The 20645-nt window shown below is 40.8% G+C and overlaps 1 protein-coding gene across 1 annotated transcript; it reads right to left on the bottom strand.

The window, feature by feature from the left end:
- Nucleotides 1–4479: 4479 nt before the first annotated feature.
- LOC146661157 (tubulin-specific chaperone cofactor E-like protein) lies at nt 4480–20612 on the bottom strand. The gene is made up of 9 exons (XM_085421226.1): nt 20542–20612; nt 19428–19497; nt 16775–16920; nt 16480–16619; nt 14900–15081; nt 13295–13551; nt 13050–13176; nt 12838–12954; nt 4480–7891 (listed from the first exon to the last, which is right to left on the bottom strand). Exons 3-9 carry the CDS (start codon nt 16908–16910, stop codon nt 7549–7551), a joined length of 1302 nt encoding a protein of 433 aa, XP_085277352.1. The 5' UTR covers nt 16911–16920; nt 19428–19497; nt 20542–20612; the 3' UTR covers nt 4480–7548.
- Nucleotides 20613–20645: the final 33 nt, after the last annotated feature.

The following is a 20645-nucleotide window of genomic DNA, read 5'->3' as shown; positions in this document are numbered from 1 at the left end:
ATTAACTCGAAATTTCAAGAAATGTAACTTGAAATTTGGAGAAACATAACTTGAAATTTTGAGTTACTTTTCTCCAAATTTCAAGTTAATAACTCGAAATTTTGAGTTAGGTCTGCCAATCAGTAATCTATGTGAATGAGGTCACTTTCTTGTTACCTGGAAGCATATGGCGCAGAGTAACGCACACTCAAAACCGGATCGCAACAAATTGGTGCTTTCGCAAGTACGTTTGCTGATAGTAATGCCATGTGATTCAGCTAATAACACAAGGATTTCATCATTTTTGAAACCACGCTGAAAATACTCAGCGATCTGTGCATTCATGACTGGATGTAATACCGGTAGCTTAGCTGTAGCATTTGTACCTGGGGGCTTCAGCTTCCGGGTAACAAGGAAATTATGTCATTCACGCAGATTACTGATTGGCAGCACTAACTCGAAAATTTGAGTTATTAACTCAAAATTTGGAGAAAATAAGCACAAATTACAGAGGTGAAGACTGGAAAAAAAACAACCAAAAGATGAACAACACCTTAACCCAAGCCATAAAATTTTACTGAATGGCTCGACTCAAATCAAATCAACTAAAAAAAAAAAAAAAAACACAACGAAACTGCAGGTTGATCCCAACTCAGCTAATACATAATAAATCAAAGCTGCAGAAGCAGTTAAACATTGAGGTTAGTGCTGATGGAGTGCAGAGAGTTAATGATTTGATAGATACAATAGATAAAGACAACAGCACTAAGCAAGAGGGGAGAGAGAAGGAGAGCATGCATCTTAACTTAATCTAAAGACATAGAAAATGATTAAAATGAGAATGTACTGACACACTGAGGCATGCTTAATACAAAAAAACCTGTATTCACAGTTTTACACTGTGAAGCATGTGAGTAACTTGGATGCTATAGTAAGACCACCAACTTCTTCGCAAAATCTCTGTGAGTGGTGGTGAAATCAGAGATGAACACAAAGTAAAAGTGCAGTTAATTTTTGAGAAACCCCCACCCAGACCCCCACCACGGTGAGAGATGGTGAGAGGTTAAATGCCACTGGCTGAAACTACTTAAAAGAAAGATGGGTGGATCTGAAGAACTATTTTTACTCATGTCAGCATATATTTTGGAGTTTTCCATCAACAGCACACTCAACAATCATGCCTCTTTGAGAATGACTGGTCACTGTTCAAACTCAAGGGCTGTTAATCTATTCCTTTAAGTGTTTGTTGGCGGACAAGCACTTGGCAGCTCCTATCAAATCTCTTGGAGAGTTCCCCAGTACCAGGTTAGAAATTCAACTAAGGATCCCCAACATGCATAAAATAATTTTTTTTCTTGCTTAAAGTTGGTTATGAGACATAAGGTAGGTCAAAGGTTTCTATCATCAGGAGGGCATTGTGTGGGAACAGGTCAAAGTATCTAGCATCACAAGTTTTTGGAGAATCCATCAAGCCTGACCTTCACATAAAAAGGTCCTGGACTGGATACCCACTGAGCTCTGTTTAGCAGTCACCTAATCCTTGGTGCGGACCACTTTAATTCAACCCCTTATGCCCAGCAGTTGGCTCTGCCCTGCCCTCCTCTCCCTTCTTTCCATTCACAATGGTGGACCTCCTTCCAGTAACCCAAACCTTCTTACCCCAATGACTCCTTCATCCTACCAAACAATAGGCCCTGTTTAGCCTTCCTGCCCTTAGCCCCACTTCATAATGCAATGGGGCAGATCAAGGGTAGATCAGAGTACCAACTGCACAGCCAGGTCCTGTTTACACAACAAAGTGCTTTGTGGGATGGATGCACTGCAACAATCTTCCAACTTCAAGTACGTTCATATTCTCAGGATGGTGCATCTGCAAAGTTAAATTGCAGATGACATTTGTTCATGCAACACTGATTGAAAACTTGCTAACTATTGCTTTGTATTGGTTTACAGTATCCCTGTTCAATTCTATCCAGGAATTCAATATCCAATGGGTTGATTGGTTGATTCCCATTACAATAAAATTTGTTTGACGAGATTAAACAATTCACTTAGCCTAAGGTAATAGAAGTTTTAAAATTACCAAGATAAAAAAATAGAGATAACAAAAATTTTAAAAGGCCATAAATATTTAAATATTTTTACATTTATAAGTGCATGTGGGGGTGGAGGGTGTATGTTATGCTATATTATGAGAAGAATAGCGTTGAAAGCAGCGGTTCACGTGACAAGGTTTTAATAACAATGTTGATGTTGTAACAATTGTGCATCAGGATCGCTACTGAGTGTCTCTAAACGTATAGAGTCAATTTTTGATGTAAGCCGTTTTAAGTTCCTCAAGCAGGACAGAACAGAACAAAACACCCCATGGATCCTAAACGCTCACATACATGCTGACGATGGAGCAGTGAGGCTACACTAGGAGCCTCAACTGGACATCCTGCATACGATGTCCAGTTGCTTGCTTGCTTGTTCTGCAGGGTATACTTTACCATGTGATTGAAAGTATGCTAACTTATGATGTTAGCATGCAGTATCCCATGGTTTCTCAGACAAATCCTTCCATCTCTCGTGTATGAAAATGGTTTGAAATAGCAGAAATACACTAACCAAACAACCATCTTTCATAGCGTATGGCTAGAAGCCAGTCAATTGTTAGGTAACTACCTAAAAGCCAAGGGTTTCCATTCATTCAGTAGGATGAATACTTGTAAAAATTAAGCTAAATAAACTAAATATAATTGCAGTCTATCCTGTTAATATCAAGACTTTTCTCTTATAAGTAATTACCCCGTGGCTTGACGAAGGCAGCTCAAAGCATGATGTTGTCGTGGAGATACTAACCTTAGGGTGACACTGGAAACGTTATTGGGACAACCGAAGTTGCTGGGATTCATCCCTAATTATGTTCATGTGAGGTATTGCCGTGTAATTATTTTCAAGACATTTGAAGTTGTGACCCTATGAAGATCTTAAGACACCAAGAAATGTGGTAAAAAACATGGCTGCCAAAGGTCAGTACAGATAATGAGTTGAGAAATGCAGACAAAAAAAGTATAAGAAAAAAATAATCTCGAAGGGAATAAAAAGAAAATACAGCTTTCTAACTACAGGACCAAAATGCCTCCTTGGATCCCAGCCATTGACAAGTTGTTCTTCATGCTGACAATGTGCTGAGGAGTGGGTAGTGATGGTTGGCAGAGATATCCTACACAGGATTAGTGCCATGGTGTTGGAAAAAGACGAGGAGGAAATTAAGAGGGAATGCCCCAGAAACACAACACCGCCTGACACGTATGGAATGGACTTTTTGCAGCTCGACTGAAACACTCCAGCGATAAAGAGAAGGTCTGCAGGATTCCTCCGATCTTCTCCAGGGCCAAGCATTAAGAAACAGAGCTGTGCACGCTGATCTCGTGTCCCTTTAGCTCGTAACACGAGCAGTGTGCCCACTCCATCCCTTGTCTTTCAATCAGGACGGTGAAATGTCAACATGTAAAGAGGCCGGTTCATATTATTAAACTAATCTGAATATCTGACAGTTTTTATACTAACCAGTAGCTTTTTGCAACAGTTGGAATGACAAGTCCATTTTTACCTTTTGAGATAATGAATAGCAATATAGGCTCATCAATTAGTCTAACCAGCAACAGTTAAATGGCAGTGGGTATTAAAAGACAGACTTGAGCATTAGCTCACACAGCTAGCACACATCACAAGAAGACTTACCCAAACAATTTGTCTGCTGTCCAGATGTAACAGATCACAACGTTTTGGGACACTGAAAGTGAAAAGAATAAAGTGGCTGTGCAGGTTTGCAAACATATGACAAAAAAAACCACCACGACAAGTTCATGAGAAAAAAATAGCAGTATTCAAAATCAAAACGGGCAAATTTATGACAAAAAATATAAAAAGGGGCAAATTAAAGAAGAAAAAACTAAACTCACTAGACAGGAAAACATGATAAAATTAATAATAATAATAATAATAATAATAATTTAAAAAAAGGCCAGTTGCCAGTCAAATTCCTAATGAAAAACTGATAACTTCATAAAGACATGTTCTACATTAAAAAAAAAAAAGTATATTTAAATACAAAAAAAGCCAAATAAAATGGGGACATTCTGGGAAAAACAGACTTAATTGTCAAATAAATGACGAAACAAAAAAAGAAAATCTGTCACATCGACCCACAGCAAGAAGGTTTGAATCCACCAATCAACTGAGGTCTCCCTGTATGGGTCTTAAAGTGACAGATGAACTCATTCATAACCTCATTGTGGTATTTTTACATGCTAGAAATGTTTCCTACAGTTGATTTGTGTATGTTTGCTATAGTGTCCATATGAACTGGATAATGAACAGTTGTGTGGGGTCATTTAATGTCCCGAATTAGATAAAAACAAAAAACTAAACACAAAAAATCCCCCCACACACTATAGGTATTGACTATTACTGCAGAATTATTATGAAAAAATAACACTGCAATTAGCTGGAACAATCAGTATTTATTTTTTTTATTTAAGAGAAGTTAAAGCACCATTATACAGTACAGGTATAGAAAGATTGCAGTAATGCAAACAAGAATTAAAAGTGCACGGAAGAAAAGCAATACAGAGAGCAAACGAAATATAAATTAAACACCACACACTCTAACCAGCACAAGGCAAAGTGAACTTTAGATCATCAATTTTTTTTAACTTTTTAAAATCTGTAAATAAACTCTGTTTTGGTATTACTGAAGGATAGATAAAAAGGTGACAGGCGCAGTTAATATTCTAGAAATGTCAAAATTACAAATGCCCATAAAACAACATCGTTTCCCTGAAATGACACGTCTTGCAAATGATGAAATGCTGAAAGAAACAAAGACATATGAGACTGTGCAAACCAACCTCACAATGATCCAAACAAAACAAAACAAACCCCTCACACTTATCCCAGCACTTCTCAACAGCCCCACTCATCATAATACAGATTAATAAAAGTCAATAAAACAAAGAGATCTCCAGTCATCTACTACACAAAGAAAATCTGTCAGTCCAGATGGCACTGTGAGCCTGCCGCAGGACAAGTGCACCCCAGCACATGTTCACATGCTTGCATAAGCACAACAAAACACTTTATTTGCGGACGCTCAAGAGAAGCATTTTGACTTGGGAGCTCTAATTAGAGTCTAAATTAGAGAAAGAACCACAGCAACAATGACTTAACTCCAAATAACTTCACTTGCTACCAACGAACACGTGAAAAAAATGCACCAGTATTGTTATGACACATAGTTTAAGTGACTACATCTGTAATGCTCCAGCTGGTAAAACACAGCAGACACCAACAGCCAAAGTCTCATCAGCTAAAGTAAAATAAATGTTCAGGCGATAAGATGGGTTGAAAAATTCCTGCTGAAAGCTCACAACACCAGGACCTGCGAAACAGCGCAAACTAAAAGTTTGGGTGTCTGTGAGATGGAAATGTAAAGGAGAGAGACTCGGGTGGACCGGTGAGGGCCAAGAAGCTGTTTGGTGAACCTGTTCCAACTTAAATCCAGCGGAAGTGTCCGTGACACAGCAGCTGGTGTGTGGTTACCATACAGAGTGAGCCTCAGCGCTTCTCAGCTGCTCTTGCGCTCCATTCATGCGCAGGACAGCCAGAAGACCTGCGGTAACTTGAGCATCAACACTCCTTCTTTTCTCTGTCCCAGACCCGAGCTCACCTCAGACATGTCTCGTCTTTCTGCCAGGGCGTCTCGACTGAGAGGTATCCGAGTGTGTGTGCGGGTGTGCGCGTGCACGTTACCCCCAACACATGGCATTTATGCATCAGCTTGCAGGTTATTCCAGGATATTTCACTACAATCGCGTGGAGAAAGTCTAAGTAGGGAATTACATGTGCTGCTTATCTACAAACTCTTCCTGCAGGAAATCAAAACAAAACAAAATCTTCTCCACTTAAATAATGGTTAGAAAAGTAGAGCAGTGCTTTGAGGCTGTCATCATCATGAAAATGTAAATAAAACGTAATTTTTTAAAATATGGATGGTGCCCAATTTACAAAACCTTGGCACTACAAAAAAATCAAGACCACGTTTAAAGCCTGATTAGTTGCAATCATTGCAGTATGATTATTATTATTATTTATTTATTTTTGTCGTCATGGTTGCTTCTGGAGAACGTAATAGGTTGGAACAATTTTAGTCCAGGCTGTACAAAATCTCCTGCAGCCAGTTTATAGCGAACAGGCATCAATTCATCTTTTACAAAAGAAACATGGAGAAAAATGACAATGCTGATCAAAGTGTAATCATTACGGAGGAACAATGTGCAATGAAAGTGGCAGAATGTATTCTCAGAAAGGGCATTTCTGATATCCAATGAATTTGAATCTGAAATCGTGTATAATTTATATTTGTCTCCTAATTTTAATGTATTCGCTCTTTAAAAATACTAATTCGTTCTCAGTTTGGTGCAGAAATATCAACAGTAGGGATTAGAAGGTCTGTTTTAACCCTTCAAATGCTTTAATTATAAGGTGATTTTAGTTTTAAAATTGGTGTGCAATTTATGCATTTAATTCATAATAAGGGAAACAATTTAAAAAAAAATTAAAGACAGTTGTATGAAGGAAAGTATGATCTTAATGTTCTGCAGCCCCTAAAAATCTAAAAACACATCAGATATAAATTTGGCTGAACTCCCCTTCGAGGTTGTGTTCTTGTGCCTATCCCGATCACGTTAGCGCGGTGGCTTTCTTTGGATGCGCCCGCTCTTACCACCTGCACTTGCCTTTCTTTGGACTTGCTTAAACAAACAGTTTTTCAACAAACAGTCCAGTTTTCAAGCCCAAAAGTTCAACATCAGGTAAAAATAGCAGAGAGGAGGATGCCCACACGTTCTTGGCATCCTCCAAGGTCAGCCAGTCCACTATTAAAGACCATGAGATCTACTATAATGTCTTGATGGACAATATTCAAGGGGAAGGACCTGGATTGTAAACACATATGACATATGCATGGCACATGGCTCTCAAGTCTACCAGCTCTGCCTTCCTGCAATTTCCATTGTTTTCTCAGAAATTAAATTCAAGCTGAATGACTGCTGTTTTGACTGCAAAAGATATCCAGCAAACAGAAGAACCAGTGGAAGTGGTCATAACAAGACTGATATTTATCCAGAGGTGCACATGTGGAAGACCCTGAAGGGGAGAACGGCCAAATTTCGAGTCAGGTATGGTTTTTCGGCCATTAAGGGAGCAGTCCTAGAACTTTTTGATCTTTTTTTTTATGCTTCATCAATAAGATGTAAACTGCACTTGTAACTCAAGGCACATGAAGCATAGAAATGTGCGACTTGAATTCAAGGCTTTGTAAATATCGAACAACTATGTGCAAATGTACTATTGCATAAATGTGATCAAGATTTTAGACAGCAAACCTCTTTACCATCCAAAACACCCACCCTTTTTTTGATATCTAAAAAAAGGGTTCAAGTCAAAAGCGTAATATCCAGTAATTTATCATTTCTACAATTCCTCCAATCCAAGTCATCCAGAAGTGGAGAACCTCCCGACTCAAAGACCCGAGGAGCTGCAGCGGCTTTTGTCCCTGGGCACTACCAGGATCTCATCCCCGTCTCGAATGCCGTAGGAATGCAGGGCCCGGGTGCCGCACTTCAGCTCCTCTGGTCCAAACATTGAACACATCTCTCGGTCGATGTAGAAGAGCCTCATCCCATTGGGTAGCTGCAGCAGACCCTTAAGGTGTTTTTTTAGGTCACCTACTGTTTGCTCCAGACGGAGGCTGACTGTCTCCACCCTGTCACCCCAGCGAACAACCACCATGGTGAGGCTGGGTCTCAGGTCTACCTCAGCCAGTGGAGCCAGGTGGCCATATTTGGACACGAGGATACGGTACCTGCAACAAAGCAGAGCTCGTGTTATTTTTTTATTTGTTATCAGCTCAACTGAATGACATCAGCATACAGCAAAGACACACAAACTCCTACAAGACATACACTTGAAATCCACCACACAAAGTATGGTGTTTCTCAGACATGGCAGTGACTACATAGTCTCTGAAAAGTGAGGCCCTTGCAAAGTATCTCAGGGTGTTTTAACACCTCTAGTTTCTTTAGTCTTAATCAGCTGATGAATTTGTAAACTTGTGGCTTTTACTCATGGCTTTGTTTCTTTTTACAGAGAGAAAACTCCAAGTCAACCAAAAATGCATCACCACAAACCGTGGCAGAGCAGGCATTCTGCTTATTGGCCAATGAAGGGAAATGCTGTCTTCTGGACCTTTGGTTTATTCCACAGCTAGCTGCTACAGTTTGAGCTCTCTGCATGTGTATGGTCTTCTGCCGCATCCTAGGATGCAAAGCACATCTGACTACGAGGAGGCATTTATCTCAAACTAGCAGCGCACACCTGGTAGTTGGGGTTGGATGGAGGTCAGATTATGTTCTGACTATAAATTAAATAAAAAAAGACCAGAATTTGATTTACACGGCCTAAACAGTGCAGGTGTGAAAAACCCCTTAAATCTTTATTTTTTTATAATTGCAAGGAGGTAGTGATATCTATGACTGCAAACAGACTGGTACTATAAGAGTCTATGGGAAAACAGCCCTCAGGCTTGGCCTCTAGAAACACTTTCCTGCTGAATTCATCCACTCAGTTCAGGTCATTCTGAATAAAACATTAAGACCCTTTTATAAATGCACCCATTCTAAGTTTCAGAAAGGAGGATTTTCCAGGGTATGCTAACCGCTAACTAGCTCATTATATGCATATAATTTTTGAATATTTGCCAAAACTAACTGAAAAATGAGTTTGTCAGACATGCCTGCATGTTATTCTACAAATATATGGAAAAATATTTGCCCAAATAATCATGATAACACATAATGGCATTTTTAAGGTAGACCACAGTGTCTCTTTGCCTCCCCCCCCCATTGTTGCTATGGTAAATAACATACACCCTGTACTAATGATAGGATGTAGGCTTCATTTCGACATTCAAAGAGCAGCTTGGTCTACGGCTCCACCCTGCCCTCTGATGTCACAATCACACTGTGTTTTAGCACTGATTTACTCTAAATGGAATCAAAATCTAGAAATTTAACAACAAGCTGTACAAAATAACACTTAAAACTAAAGACAGAGATGATAAAGTCATTGTGAAAATGCTTCATGAGGTCACGAATCAAGTTAAAAGCAGGGCAATCTTCTTATAGACTTGTATAGGACAAGACTTCTCTTTGTGCCCTCTGCTGGCTGTTATGAAGAATGCAGGTAAAAGGCTGTTCAACACTGGCTTCACTTTTCAGACTCACAGGTTATACATCCTCTTTTTTTCCTTCTTAGATGAAGTACAGGTGTGAAATAGAAACAGCAAGTATATTTAAGATATTTCAGATTTTTTTAAAAAGACTTTAAACTCAGGGTTATGGAAACAAGCTATGAGTGTTTAAGAGGCAGAGAAACACCGAGTTGTCTGCCACTTGCTTGCCGTGAGAAAGCTCTCAGCCATCTCAGGGGAATGCGTGTTCGAGATAAGGCCCCAGGAACGATTAAATAAAATCCAGGAGAAAAGGCCTGTGCTTTCAAAGCTACTGTAACAGCTGGGCCAATCAAAGCAATTTCACTTCCCTCCCCAAAACTCCTCCACAAAGCCGCTGCCCTGGCCCTGGGATTTTCTGGCCAAACTTGCAGTCCACCCTGGGAATTCTCCACTAAGGCCACAGTGCACAAAGTGCCATTCTAAGAGAAGCCATTTACCAAAGAGGCTTCATTTAAGGTGGTAAGCATGGTATAATGGGGCAAACAATGCTGCAGGTGATAAGAAGCCGACATTCCAACTGTCATTTTGGCATTCTTTGATTCCTGCGGAGGAAATTACAAGACTGTGAAGCCAAGAGACACCATGTAGCTGAGCTCTCCTGTTTTGGCATTTCATCGACTCATTCTCACATTTCTCCAGTTATTTACTTGAACGTATGAGCACCTCAAAAAGTTAAAATGTAAATTTTCCCACGTCTTTCCCTGAGACTGTGGCTCTGTTTAGACCCACTAACTGCTAACTTCACCGGATACGCCGACTCTCTGGTTTCTTTTTTAACCCTTGCCTCTACTCTTTCTCGCCACTAATCCTTCCTGCCCAGTGCTGTTTTCTTCCCTTTCCCATTTTTTCCAAGGAATTGTTGGGGTGTATCCATCTCAGTTAGTCTAGTTTATGGTTTGAGAACACGTTTATAGTTACTCAAAGCCAGGCTGTGTCAGATGTGTTCACTTGAGAGGCTGTGACCCACCTGCAGAGCTCTGATCTCTTGGGGTAGCGAGGCCGCAGCCTCATCCGAAAGGAAAGGGGATAGCTGTGCGCTCACTGCCTACTGAGTGTGTCTGACACCCCGATAACGCCCGCATGCACATGCACAGTCACGGTTATACCCGACCCTGGACCTACACCGAACCCCTCCCAAACCAACACCGCAAACGCAACGCTTGATGGACAAAAATAAAATCAGAGCGATGAAGCTGAACACAAAGAAAATGAAGTTTTTAGATGGCGATGAATGTGTTTGACATAGAAATAAAATAACTATTAACTGCTCCTGATGGACAAACAAGTTCTGCCACAGGTAATAAAATAATTTATAGCCAGGAGTGCTGTGACAGCTCATGTGACATCAGAAAACAAATCAAATGTCTCAAATTAAGGCTTCAGGTTGACAGAGTAGGTGTATACATAAAAAAAACAACCTGCTACCTGGTGTATCAGTTTTCCCAATCAGAGAATTCCCAGCACAAAGGACTCATTGAGCAGGGAGAGAGTGGTGGCATTGTCTCCCAAAGGTTAGTTTCCCCCAGTCAGGGACTACACCTTCCTCCAGAAATCCCTCCCCAACATTCTGCTGAGGTTAAGTGGAATGCAGTTGGTGAATTATTTCACCCCTGCGAGCCCCCCCGAGGAAGGCTTTCAACCTCCCCCCGCAAAAAAAAAAAACATATAGTGTGCTGGACCCAAACTGAGGACAGGGATGGAGATTGGTTGCTAATGTTGTGAATCAGCAGGTGTTCCCATATGAATATAATGCAAACGTAAATGCCGCTTAGCTTTCCAATTGAAAGCCAGTGCTGGCGCCTTGTGCTCCATATTTAAGGTATTTAGTGAAGACTTTCAATATGAATTTTACTCTAAATGTCTCATCGGAATGTTGTAATGAAGCAATGAAAACAATCTGATGTAAATTTTAGAGCTGAAAAAAACAACAACAATTTATTGATCAACATAATGCTACACAATATATTTTTTAATTTATCATGTTAGCTATTTTCTCAAGCCAAAAGATGTCAGTGCTGTAGTAGCTCATCAGGCTCACGATCCATCACCGCTCAAGGGTTACTGCCCGCAAATCGATAAATGTGACTTTGATAAAAACTTCAGTAAAATCTGACCAACACTGATTCTTCTTCGCAATGGTTTAAACTCAGCTACATTCAATTCAGTTCAGTTTTATTTATATAGCACCAAATCACAACAACAGTCGAACACTCAAGAAGCTTTATATCGTAAGGTAAAGTTCCTACAACAATACAGAGAAAACCCCAACAATCATATCACCCACTATGAGCAAGCACTTGTGGGACAGTGGGGAGGAAAAACTCCCTTTTAAGAGGAAAAAAAACCTCTGGCAGAACCAGGCTCAACCATCCAAAGCAAGACAGTGCACAAGAAAACAAAGTGCAGTCAGGGGTGGAGTGGACAGGGTTTTAAGATGGTACCGAGAGCTGCTATAATGTATGGCTTGGAGACAGTAGCACTGAAAAAAAGACAGCAGGCCGAGCTGAAGATGCTCAGGTTTTCACTGGTAGTGACCAAAATGGAAATGATTAAAAACGAGGATGTCAGAGGGACAGCTCAAGTTCAGCAGTTTGGAGATAAAGTTAGAGAGGCGAGGCTCAGATAGTCTGGGAGAGAAGAGAGAGTGGATACATTGGACAAATGATGCTAAATATTGAGCTGCCAGGGAGGAGGAAGAGAGGAAGACCTCACAGAAAGTTCATCGATATAGTGAAGAAGCACATGCAGAGGAGGACGCTAGGGATAGGGTTAGAGGGTGATGACCCCTAAAGAAAACATCTGAAAGAAGAAGATTGTTTAACTGAATATCTCTGAGTTTTAGACTTTTTTTGTACAAAACCTGTTGCTGAAATATGGCCACGAAATGAGAACCGGTGTTCTGGGAATCTATCCTACCTCACAAACCATCCCACCTGTTGTTTCTGCGCATACGCGTAACACAAACCCCAAATTTACATCATTTTTTTAACCCATTGTGAATATTTCTTATGGTTATGGTTTGTATTAGTCACAAGTCGCCGTCAAATTATAATATGGGTAGGACGATTTGCCAAAGTAGGACAGTTTCTCAAAACACTGGCTACAAATGATCCTTTCCATCTGGAGAGTGTGTGCCTTTGAAATTTAGTTACATGTTAATTTTCTACCTTGTTTTAGGATGCAGATCACTAAGTTAACAAACTTAAATGATCCAAAGAAACCCCTCAAAAAGTAAAAAAGAAGAAATAAAGCTAATGGCTAATTTTATTTAACGATAAATTCACAATTCACACAGTTGCCTAACGCCAACTTCTACCCACGCATCTTAGCTGGCCATCAGCACCACTGCATATGCAAAGTGTCTTTTTGAGACTACATATTATTCCTCGTCCACTTCTACTAGTTACTACAGCGTCAGCGGTCAGCCGCAGCTTTGAATTATTATTATTATCCATGAGTAAACTTATTCACTATGATTATGTGTGCAGTGAAAAATGTATGTGTGGATGATGCTCCACCTCTCGGGACGCTCCTGCTCTGGACAGTCCTGGTAGTATCTGATGAAGAACCTCTCAGCATCCTCTCTCTCACCATTAGACACGGCACCCCCGTTCAGCACCATTACGGAGGGCAGCCTGAGGGCAGGTGCAGCAGTCGGGTGTTAAAAGTGCTCAATGAGTATTTCGATGATGAAGTTACTGAACAAACGAGCACACAGCTTCAGACTTACTGTGCTAAAAGGAGGCTACGTCTCTCCTCGGTGCTGTAAGACTGCAGTAAAGGGATTCCCTTTGCTTTGACCTCCACCAGTTTGGGAAAGAAATTCAGCCTTTCAATGTCGATCCATTTACTAAGACCTGAATAACAACAACAACAACAACAATAATAATAATAATAAACATAATGAGTTATAGGGCTATTTGTTCACACCTTGCACTGAATACAGACAGATTAAAAGACTTTTAGGACTCCGACCTGAATTGTTGAGGTTGATGCTACGCAGGTTGGGGAAGAGGTGCTCCAGTGTCTCCTTGGTGTCTCCCACAGAGTCCACGCTGTTATTGGCCAGCACCAGTGTGCTCAGACTGGGGTACAGCAGCCCAAACTTCCTCACTTCTGCCCAATCCTGCAGCTGGTTATCTGTAATCTGCAGCAGGCGTAGCGACGGGCATGTCGTCTGGGACTCTGACACGCTGTTGTAGCCGTTCAGACACAGGAAGAGCTCCTCCAGCCTGGAAGATGAGGTGCAAGGAAACTGGCATTTTTGAGGACATCAAAGATTCTTTGTATAATCTGTGTAATATGCATTAAGGTGCTTTTGATTCTTCAAAAGAATAAGGCAGCTGTTATCGTGTTTCCAATTGTCACCATATGTTCTGAGTTCTCTACCCTGTTTACAACAAATAAAACTGGACTGAATTATATTAAACACTACTGACACCCTCTCGACGAGAAACCTGGGCGCGGGGGAGCCTGATCGTCGGAACATTTGCTGCAGATACACGACAGCCTTTCAGTGGAACGAGCCTGGCAACACTCACATTGGAGGACGTTGAAGACATCTACCTATTCAGAGCCATGATAGCGAGGCTCCTGCTGATTGGAACTGGCACAGCCCTGGCTTGTTGACGAAAATTGAAAAGATTTCTTCTTTTGTGGCTAAACCAACCAACCATTACTCCTCATGCGTCAACCCAACCTCCCTAAACATGGCAAGGTGGGGCATAACTTCCTGGAATTCCTGTTGAGTCTACATCTGTGTGCTCAAGATAAAGGAGGAACGCATCACTAATCTGCTCGCTAATGTTCTGAGCAACTCTGAGTGGTCAGAGTGGCACAAAAAACTAAGTGATTCATTATGACTCAGTAGCTTGTAGAGCCACATTAGCAACAATTATGTGAGGCAATTGTTTTTAAGAGTCATCTCTCACATCACTGGAGGACTACTGGCACACTCTTCTTTACAACATTGAGGTCTGTGGGCATTCTTTAATACACATCTCCCAACAGCTTGGTTGAGTTCTGGACTTTGACTGGGTCATTGAAACATGTTCATTGTTTTCTTTTTCAGTCATTCTGTTGTAGTTTTGTCAACTTCAGCAAACCTAAACATTCCTGCCATGTTTGTTTTAGAGTGAAGAAGCCCGGAAACCCTTACTAACAAGTTCAGTTTAAAAAAAAAAATTGTGTTGTCACGAACTTTCCAATTTTACACACTAATTGAGGGCTGTAGAGTCTGAGATGTAGCTGTTGGGCTTTTATCAGTTTCTCTGAGTATTGCTCAGTCTGGAGTGAATTTGCTCAGACATCCCCTTAGCAGTAGGCTACCAAAACGTCTGCTTTTTCAGAGGTGCTCACATTTGTTGAGTTAAATGTGTCCCATTAGCAACTGGCTGCTACTTATTCTCACACCTCCCATGGAAGCAGTAGGGGTGTACTTAGTTTTTCACAGGACTGCAGAGAGAACTCTGAAAACATTGTAAATCTCTATATATGCAGACGCTTAGACAAAAATATACAAATTCTCTCATTGCCACACATAAAAGAACATAAAACCTTTTTCCATGCTTTGTCACTTACTCTGGTGTGTGCTGCGTGAGTGTGTGAACAGTGTCCCAGCTGACTTGTGTATTAATGAGGACCAGTCGTCGGACCCTGGAAAAAACCTCTGCCATGTTCGGCTCCAGCTGCACGCCGCTTAGCGGGTTCATGCTCAGATTGAGGAAGTCCAGGTGTGGGATGCTGGAAACGATGGTGCCGATCTGGCAAAACCAGGAGCATCAGGACACAGAACAAAGAAAAAGAAGAAACAAGTTACAGAACTTTTCAAAACACTTTTACTTTGAAAACCATTATTTTCAGAGCTTGTTGATTAGCTAGATAACTCTAGTACACATAAATAAGCTGTATAATGAGATACAGCGGTTTAAATTCTAGGTAAGTTCCGAGTCATCCATCTTTAAATACAACCCATAGATAGTCTTGAACAGGCATATTTTTAAAGTGTTTCTGTACCGTGTTCACATTTTCCTTCATTCTGTTTAAAAAGCTGATAATTAATCCACATCAGTAGCGTCTGGTTTAGTTTCACATTGACTTGTTTTCACTCTTTGGCTTCTAGATGGCAAATAAAATACTTAATGCTAAACCCATGTGAATGACAGAAGAAGAGATTATTATATTAAATAAATATGTGGTGTATGTATTTATTGGTTCATACAAAAAAATGTATCCAACCCTGCTTATTAATAAATGAGTACTCCAGTTAACCTGAGAGGTACCAGGTGTTCCAGCTGGCACAGCAGAAGGGAACTGTGCCTACAGCCCTCATCACGGTATCACTCGGCTGAATAACAAACAGCACTGTGAGAGGGGGATAACAAGGGCTGTGCAACTTTTTTAAGAGGCCTTTGTGTTGTAGACACGGCTAAATAACAATGCAGCACAACCCAACCTTAAGAACTTAATTATTAACAGTACATATGCAAACAAACAAAAAGAAAAGAATGATGATGAATGGAGGCTAGATGGAATCAGTGAATAACCATCTAAAAATCTACATGCTTTCCAGTTAACTTACAAACATAAAGTCCGGGGGCACAATCGGCCCGGCAAAGACTCCAAACTGGCCAACTGGATGGCTTTGGAAAATGAGAAGGAGGGCATACATTTTTGGACTTTCAACTGTATTAAGTTTTACAGCTTTTCCTCCTGATAAACACCTCCCCCACAGCCATTCATACTATGCCAAAGTAATAAAGTAATAAAGTGTGGTTAAACTTCTTATTACTGACAGAAAGGGAAGTTTTACTGGTTCAGCCCGCTCAAGACCAAAGTGGGTTGTTTGTGGCCCACAATGTAAAAGGAGTTTGACATCCCAGGCTTGCATCCTTACTAACAATAAAGAGAGATTAACTTCTATTTTTTTTATCTGTATGTGTTGTATTCATTTTTTATTACACTAAAATAACCATCAAAACAAAGACCTTAATCTTATAAACCTATGACTAGCATTTACTAGTGTCCATTTAAGCCCTTTTTAACTGCTGACATGGTAGCATACAGACAGCACTCCAACTAAATTGTCTTGAACAAAAGCCAGATGGCTCTGCTTTTATGAAAAACCTTATTAAGTTCAATTAAAACTCCAAGACCCCCACCTCTCCCCAGTCATTCAGCTGATTGTGGGACAGGTCGAGCTCTACCACGTGGGCGCAGGAAGCAGCGATGTCTTGCCTGTCGCCGGCTTTACTGATTCCACTGTCATTCAGAACCAGTGCGCTGGGCAAGAAGAGGCGATCTGCAAACAGGAAACTCGAGTCAGTTCAGAGCCTCATTCACAGCTCAACACTCCAAATAAAAAGGCAGATATGCCGGGCTGAACTTATCACAAGTGATACACTGCTCACGTGGCATCATCACAACCCTGAAATAGCTCGCTCTGTCATCTCTCACCTTTGACAGGGGATCCTGGAGCCCTGGGCAGAACAACCACTCCTACGCCTTGGCCATAGGGGAAATTCTCAGGGTTATACTTCTCACTGAGGACTTGAACAAAGGTGCGCACCTCATCTTCATCAGAGGACTCCATGGCTCAAGTCCTGAACAGGTATCCATGTAAGAGACCAAAGGGGAAAAAAAAGACGCTTTTAAGATATGCTATGGAAACATGACAATTACATCAGGACAGCTGTTACATATGTCTTTTAAAGGATAAAGCTGGAGATATTTTACACTGTTTATCACAATGTGTATGAAAATCAAGTTTCCTCCCAAAACATATGTGACCCTACTGAAGTTTTAGGTCTTTAAGTGTCAAAATTGTATTGCTTAATTTGCATGTAACCTGCATGTCTAACGTGGTGTTTAGAGAATTCTCAGTGTTGGATTTTTGGGGCTGATGTCTGTTAAGGAATTTAGAATGGGACGTACGTTTAGCAGGCGTGGTGATCTAATTCTAAAGTTCTAATCTCACACAGTGCTTTATGGGCACAGTCACCTCCCAGAGTCTACTTTTCCAGATTTTCTTCTTTTTTCCCCTCAATTTGTTTCCATTTTTCTTTTTATCACTTTTTTGCAGATTTTGTAGCTGTTAATAAAAATCCTGTATAAATGAAGAAAAACATTAGGATAAGCTTTTCATTTGTTAGCATCTGCTTCTGTTTTCACCTATGCTGACATTCTCCACAAACAAACATACTTTTGGTGCAATGTACTCAAAGCACAGTACAGCTCATCTCTCACAGTGACTGTCCAAAAAATCTTCGGCACTATGAAAATGCTCCTTATACACAGCTCAGAGTGACCATGTGGATTAAATAATTTACCTACAGGAAAGGTCTAAGCTGACATCTGAAACTGCATTTGTGAAAGAAGCTGGAGAAGCATAAAGCGCTCTCTACTCTGGACATTTGTCATTCAAAGCCCACATATGCAAAACAAATTGAGTGAGCATTTTCAGAAACATGACAACAGTGGAACCAGGTGAACTAGTTCCACCAGCAAAACTATTAGAACTATAGTGGCAGCTTCCCTGAAGCATTTTAGAGTTTCAAGTATTTTGTACACAAAAAAAAAAAAAAAATCACCTTTCTATCACCTATAACAGGGGTGGGGGAACTACAGGACTCAAGGGCTGGTGTCCTGCAGGTTTTAGATAACACCCTGGGTCAGCACACCCGAATCCAATGATTAGTTCATTGCCAGGCCTCTGGAGAACTTCAAGACATATTGAGGAGGTAATTTAGCGATTTAAATCAGCTGTGGGAGTTCCCCACCCCTTACCTATAGGTATTAGTGGCCTGTAGCTAACAGGAAGGCCATGTGCAGTGGTGGGCAATTAATTTTCTCCACAAGTTCACATGAGAATCTGAAAATGTTGTGCAAGGTTTCACCAATAAGTTCAGAAAGAGATGAAATTAAATACTGAGTTTACCTAATTGGTGCCGCCTTCCACAGCACTCCCAGTTTCTCATGTGGACCCTTGGGGAAAATTGCCTATGCTTGGTGGACGTGCTTTAAGCCTGCTGTCTTTTAAATGGTCACCAGGGGGCGATAGCAGTGGTTCCACAGTCATTGTTCCACCTCAGTAAGCACTTTACTGACAAGTTCACAGATCAATCACTAATTGCGGCTCATATTGAATAAAAAAAATCAGTTCTACTTTGTAATTGCATGTGATTCGAAAGCTCAAATTAGATTTCTTGAATCTTGAGCCTGTAGACAAGTGGCTGACACCACGCCGAAATGTAGTTACAACAGAGTTTCATAAGGGTATATAATTATGACGTACCTATGGTGTAGATTTAGCACATAAGGATTACTCGGGGTATGAACATTGATTAATCACTTGTGATTGCTCCAAATCCTGTTATGGCCAACCAGTGCCTGTGCATGGCATTTTCCCCATAGTGTTGGGTTGTCCTTCATTCAAAGTGCTAAACAAAGGGACACAAATGTGCTACCACTGACTTCCACTTTAACCACCTCAAACTTTAGTCCTGCTCCTCCTGCTGGCTGACACTTCTTGTCTATGTTTTACCTTTTTCTGTGCAGGTGTTAAAAGATAAAAAATAAAAAAAGGTCTAAAAATAACCCACGAACATCACAGAATAACCTACAAGTCACAGACAGCTGAAACGTGAGAGGCACAGCAGCACTGAGGAGAGCAGGTGCACAGTTGTCAGCGAAGCCACCTGTTCCTACTGAAACCCATTTTCTGCTATGATTACAATTTCTGTTGCCATTTTTGCTGTAAAATGATTAATCTGATGAGTAATTGTATAACTCAATCCAGAGAAAATGTAGCTTTTTCAATGTGTGGATTGGTTTAGAATCCATAGACAAAAAACCCCTCCAGGCAGGCTCAATAACTGGTAATCATACATCACAATAACATACATTCTCGACCCTGCCTGTCCACCTTGCACTCAACAGCCTCACTTTAACCCCGATCAGCCCTATCAGTTTCAGACAAACGGAGTCTGATCATCTTAAACTGAGCCCACCTGAAGTGTGTTTGTCAAAAGACTGAGTGTTTCATCCGGACTCTGTCTGATGTTTCTGTCATAGATCGTTTCTCATTACACAGATCCCACCTGATTCTTACCTCTGATGTAGCAGAGACCAAAGGAAAGATTGTTTTCAACACCACATCAGATCACATGCCTCGGTCCCTGCTGTGAGAAAATGACGAGAAACATAAGCAGGCAAAACTTATTTTTAAGCTTGCAGCCGTAAAATAGCCAGAATATGTGAAAAAAAAAATGCAAAGAAAGACAGAGTTGACACCACATCAAAGGTGGTGAAACTTGCATTTATGTGACAAACAAAGGAAAGGTAAGCTGACAGTTGGGTGCTTGAGACGAAAACAACTGTTTATGTGGTATAACTGGGGAGCAGCCAAGCCCTGAAGCCATGCACTGAAATGAAAAAGTTCTAATGGACATATGTCATGACTAACCTGAGGTCATTGTTTTATACAGTTTAAACACACACTTTTAAACCCCTGTTATAATTTGTTACTTTTTTCTGGAATCTTTTTGTTTCAAATGTTTCTTCAGCACCATTTGCTCAGTTCGGCGTACACAATGGGCAGGAAGTTAGATTTTGTAATGTATAAAAAGTTAAACATTATCAGCTGCTCGCTACTGCTCACAGCGGTGAAGTTCAACCTGCAATGCTACCAAACTGTCAATAAAGATGACGTTTTTCAGAAAATAACAAACAACGAAATGGATTAATGCTACCCGAAATGAACGTCAACCCACAAAGAGTCATAAAAAGGTCAAAAGTCTTACTGTAAACCTTGCACACAGTTGCTGATACGCGAAGCTATTTTAAACAGATATATTTTTAACAGGGTCCGGGGAAACGGTGTTACAGTCAGATAACGAGCGTCGCTTCGTGGGGTGGGGGGCTGACTGCTCAGACGGAGGCCTAGCTGTATGATGTCGCTAGCTTAAGGATAATAAACTGGAAGCTGAGATTGTAACAGTGCAACCTGGTGTGTTTGAACATTTTAGCACAGCACGAGCCAACGACACTACTGCCTACCTCCAAAAAGCGTGCAACACGTTGGCTGTAAATTCAAATCGGTAAAAACATTTCTTTGAGTGTTGGATCAAACTCTCTACCTGGGCCTCCAAACTTAGCGACACGGGTCACTGCGCGTGCTCCATTTGGCACCTGATACGGTACATTTTTGAGAGTGCAGAACTCACCTTTGGCAGAACCCCCCTCTGCGGTTGGGTTGTTTTTGTTGTTCTTCGGTTAGTTGACAGCTTAAACCACGCCCACTCTACCGGAAGTTACGTAGTTTAAATAT

Source organism: Rhamphochromis longiceps, linkage group LG10 (assembly GCF_057381845.1).
Source record: "Rhamphochromis longiceps isolate RC_006_pf linkage group LG10, R_longiceps_female_GT1.1, whole genome shotgun sequence".
Taxonomy (NCBI): Eukaryota; Metazoa; Chordata; class Actinopteri; order Cichliformes; family Cichlidae; genus Rhamphochromis; species Rhamphochromis longiceps.
The sequence above is the reverse complement of the archived record's forward strand: the minus strand, read 5'-3'. Positions and strand labels throughout refer to the sequence as shown.

Excerpts from the sequence above, each read along its gene's own strand:
- LOC146661157 (XM_085421226.1), bottom strand. The coding sequence starts at position 16,910 with ATGGAGTCCTCTGATGAAGATGAGGTGCGCACCTTTGTTCAAGTCCTC. Across the intron at positions 12,955-13,049 it reads CGTAGCCTCCTTTTAGCACA|GCTGCCCTCCGTAATGGTGC; the intron begins GTAAGTCTGAAG and ends ACCTGCCCTCAG. Across the intron at positions 7,892-12,837 it reads GAGCAGGAGCGTCCCGAGAG|GTACCGTATCCTCGTGTCCA; the intron begins GTGGAGCATCAT and ends GCTTTGTTGCAG.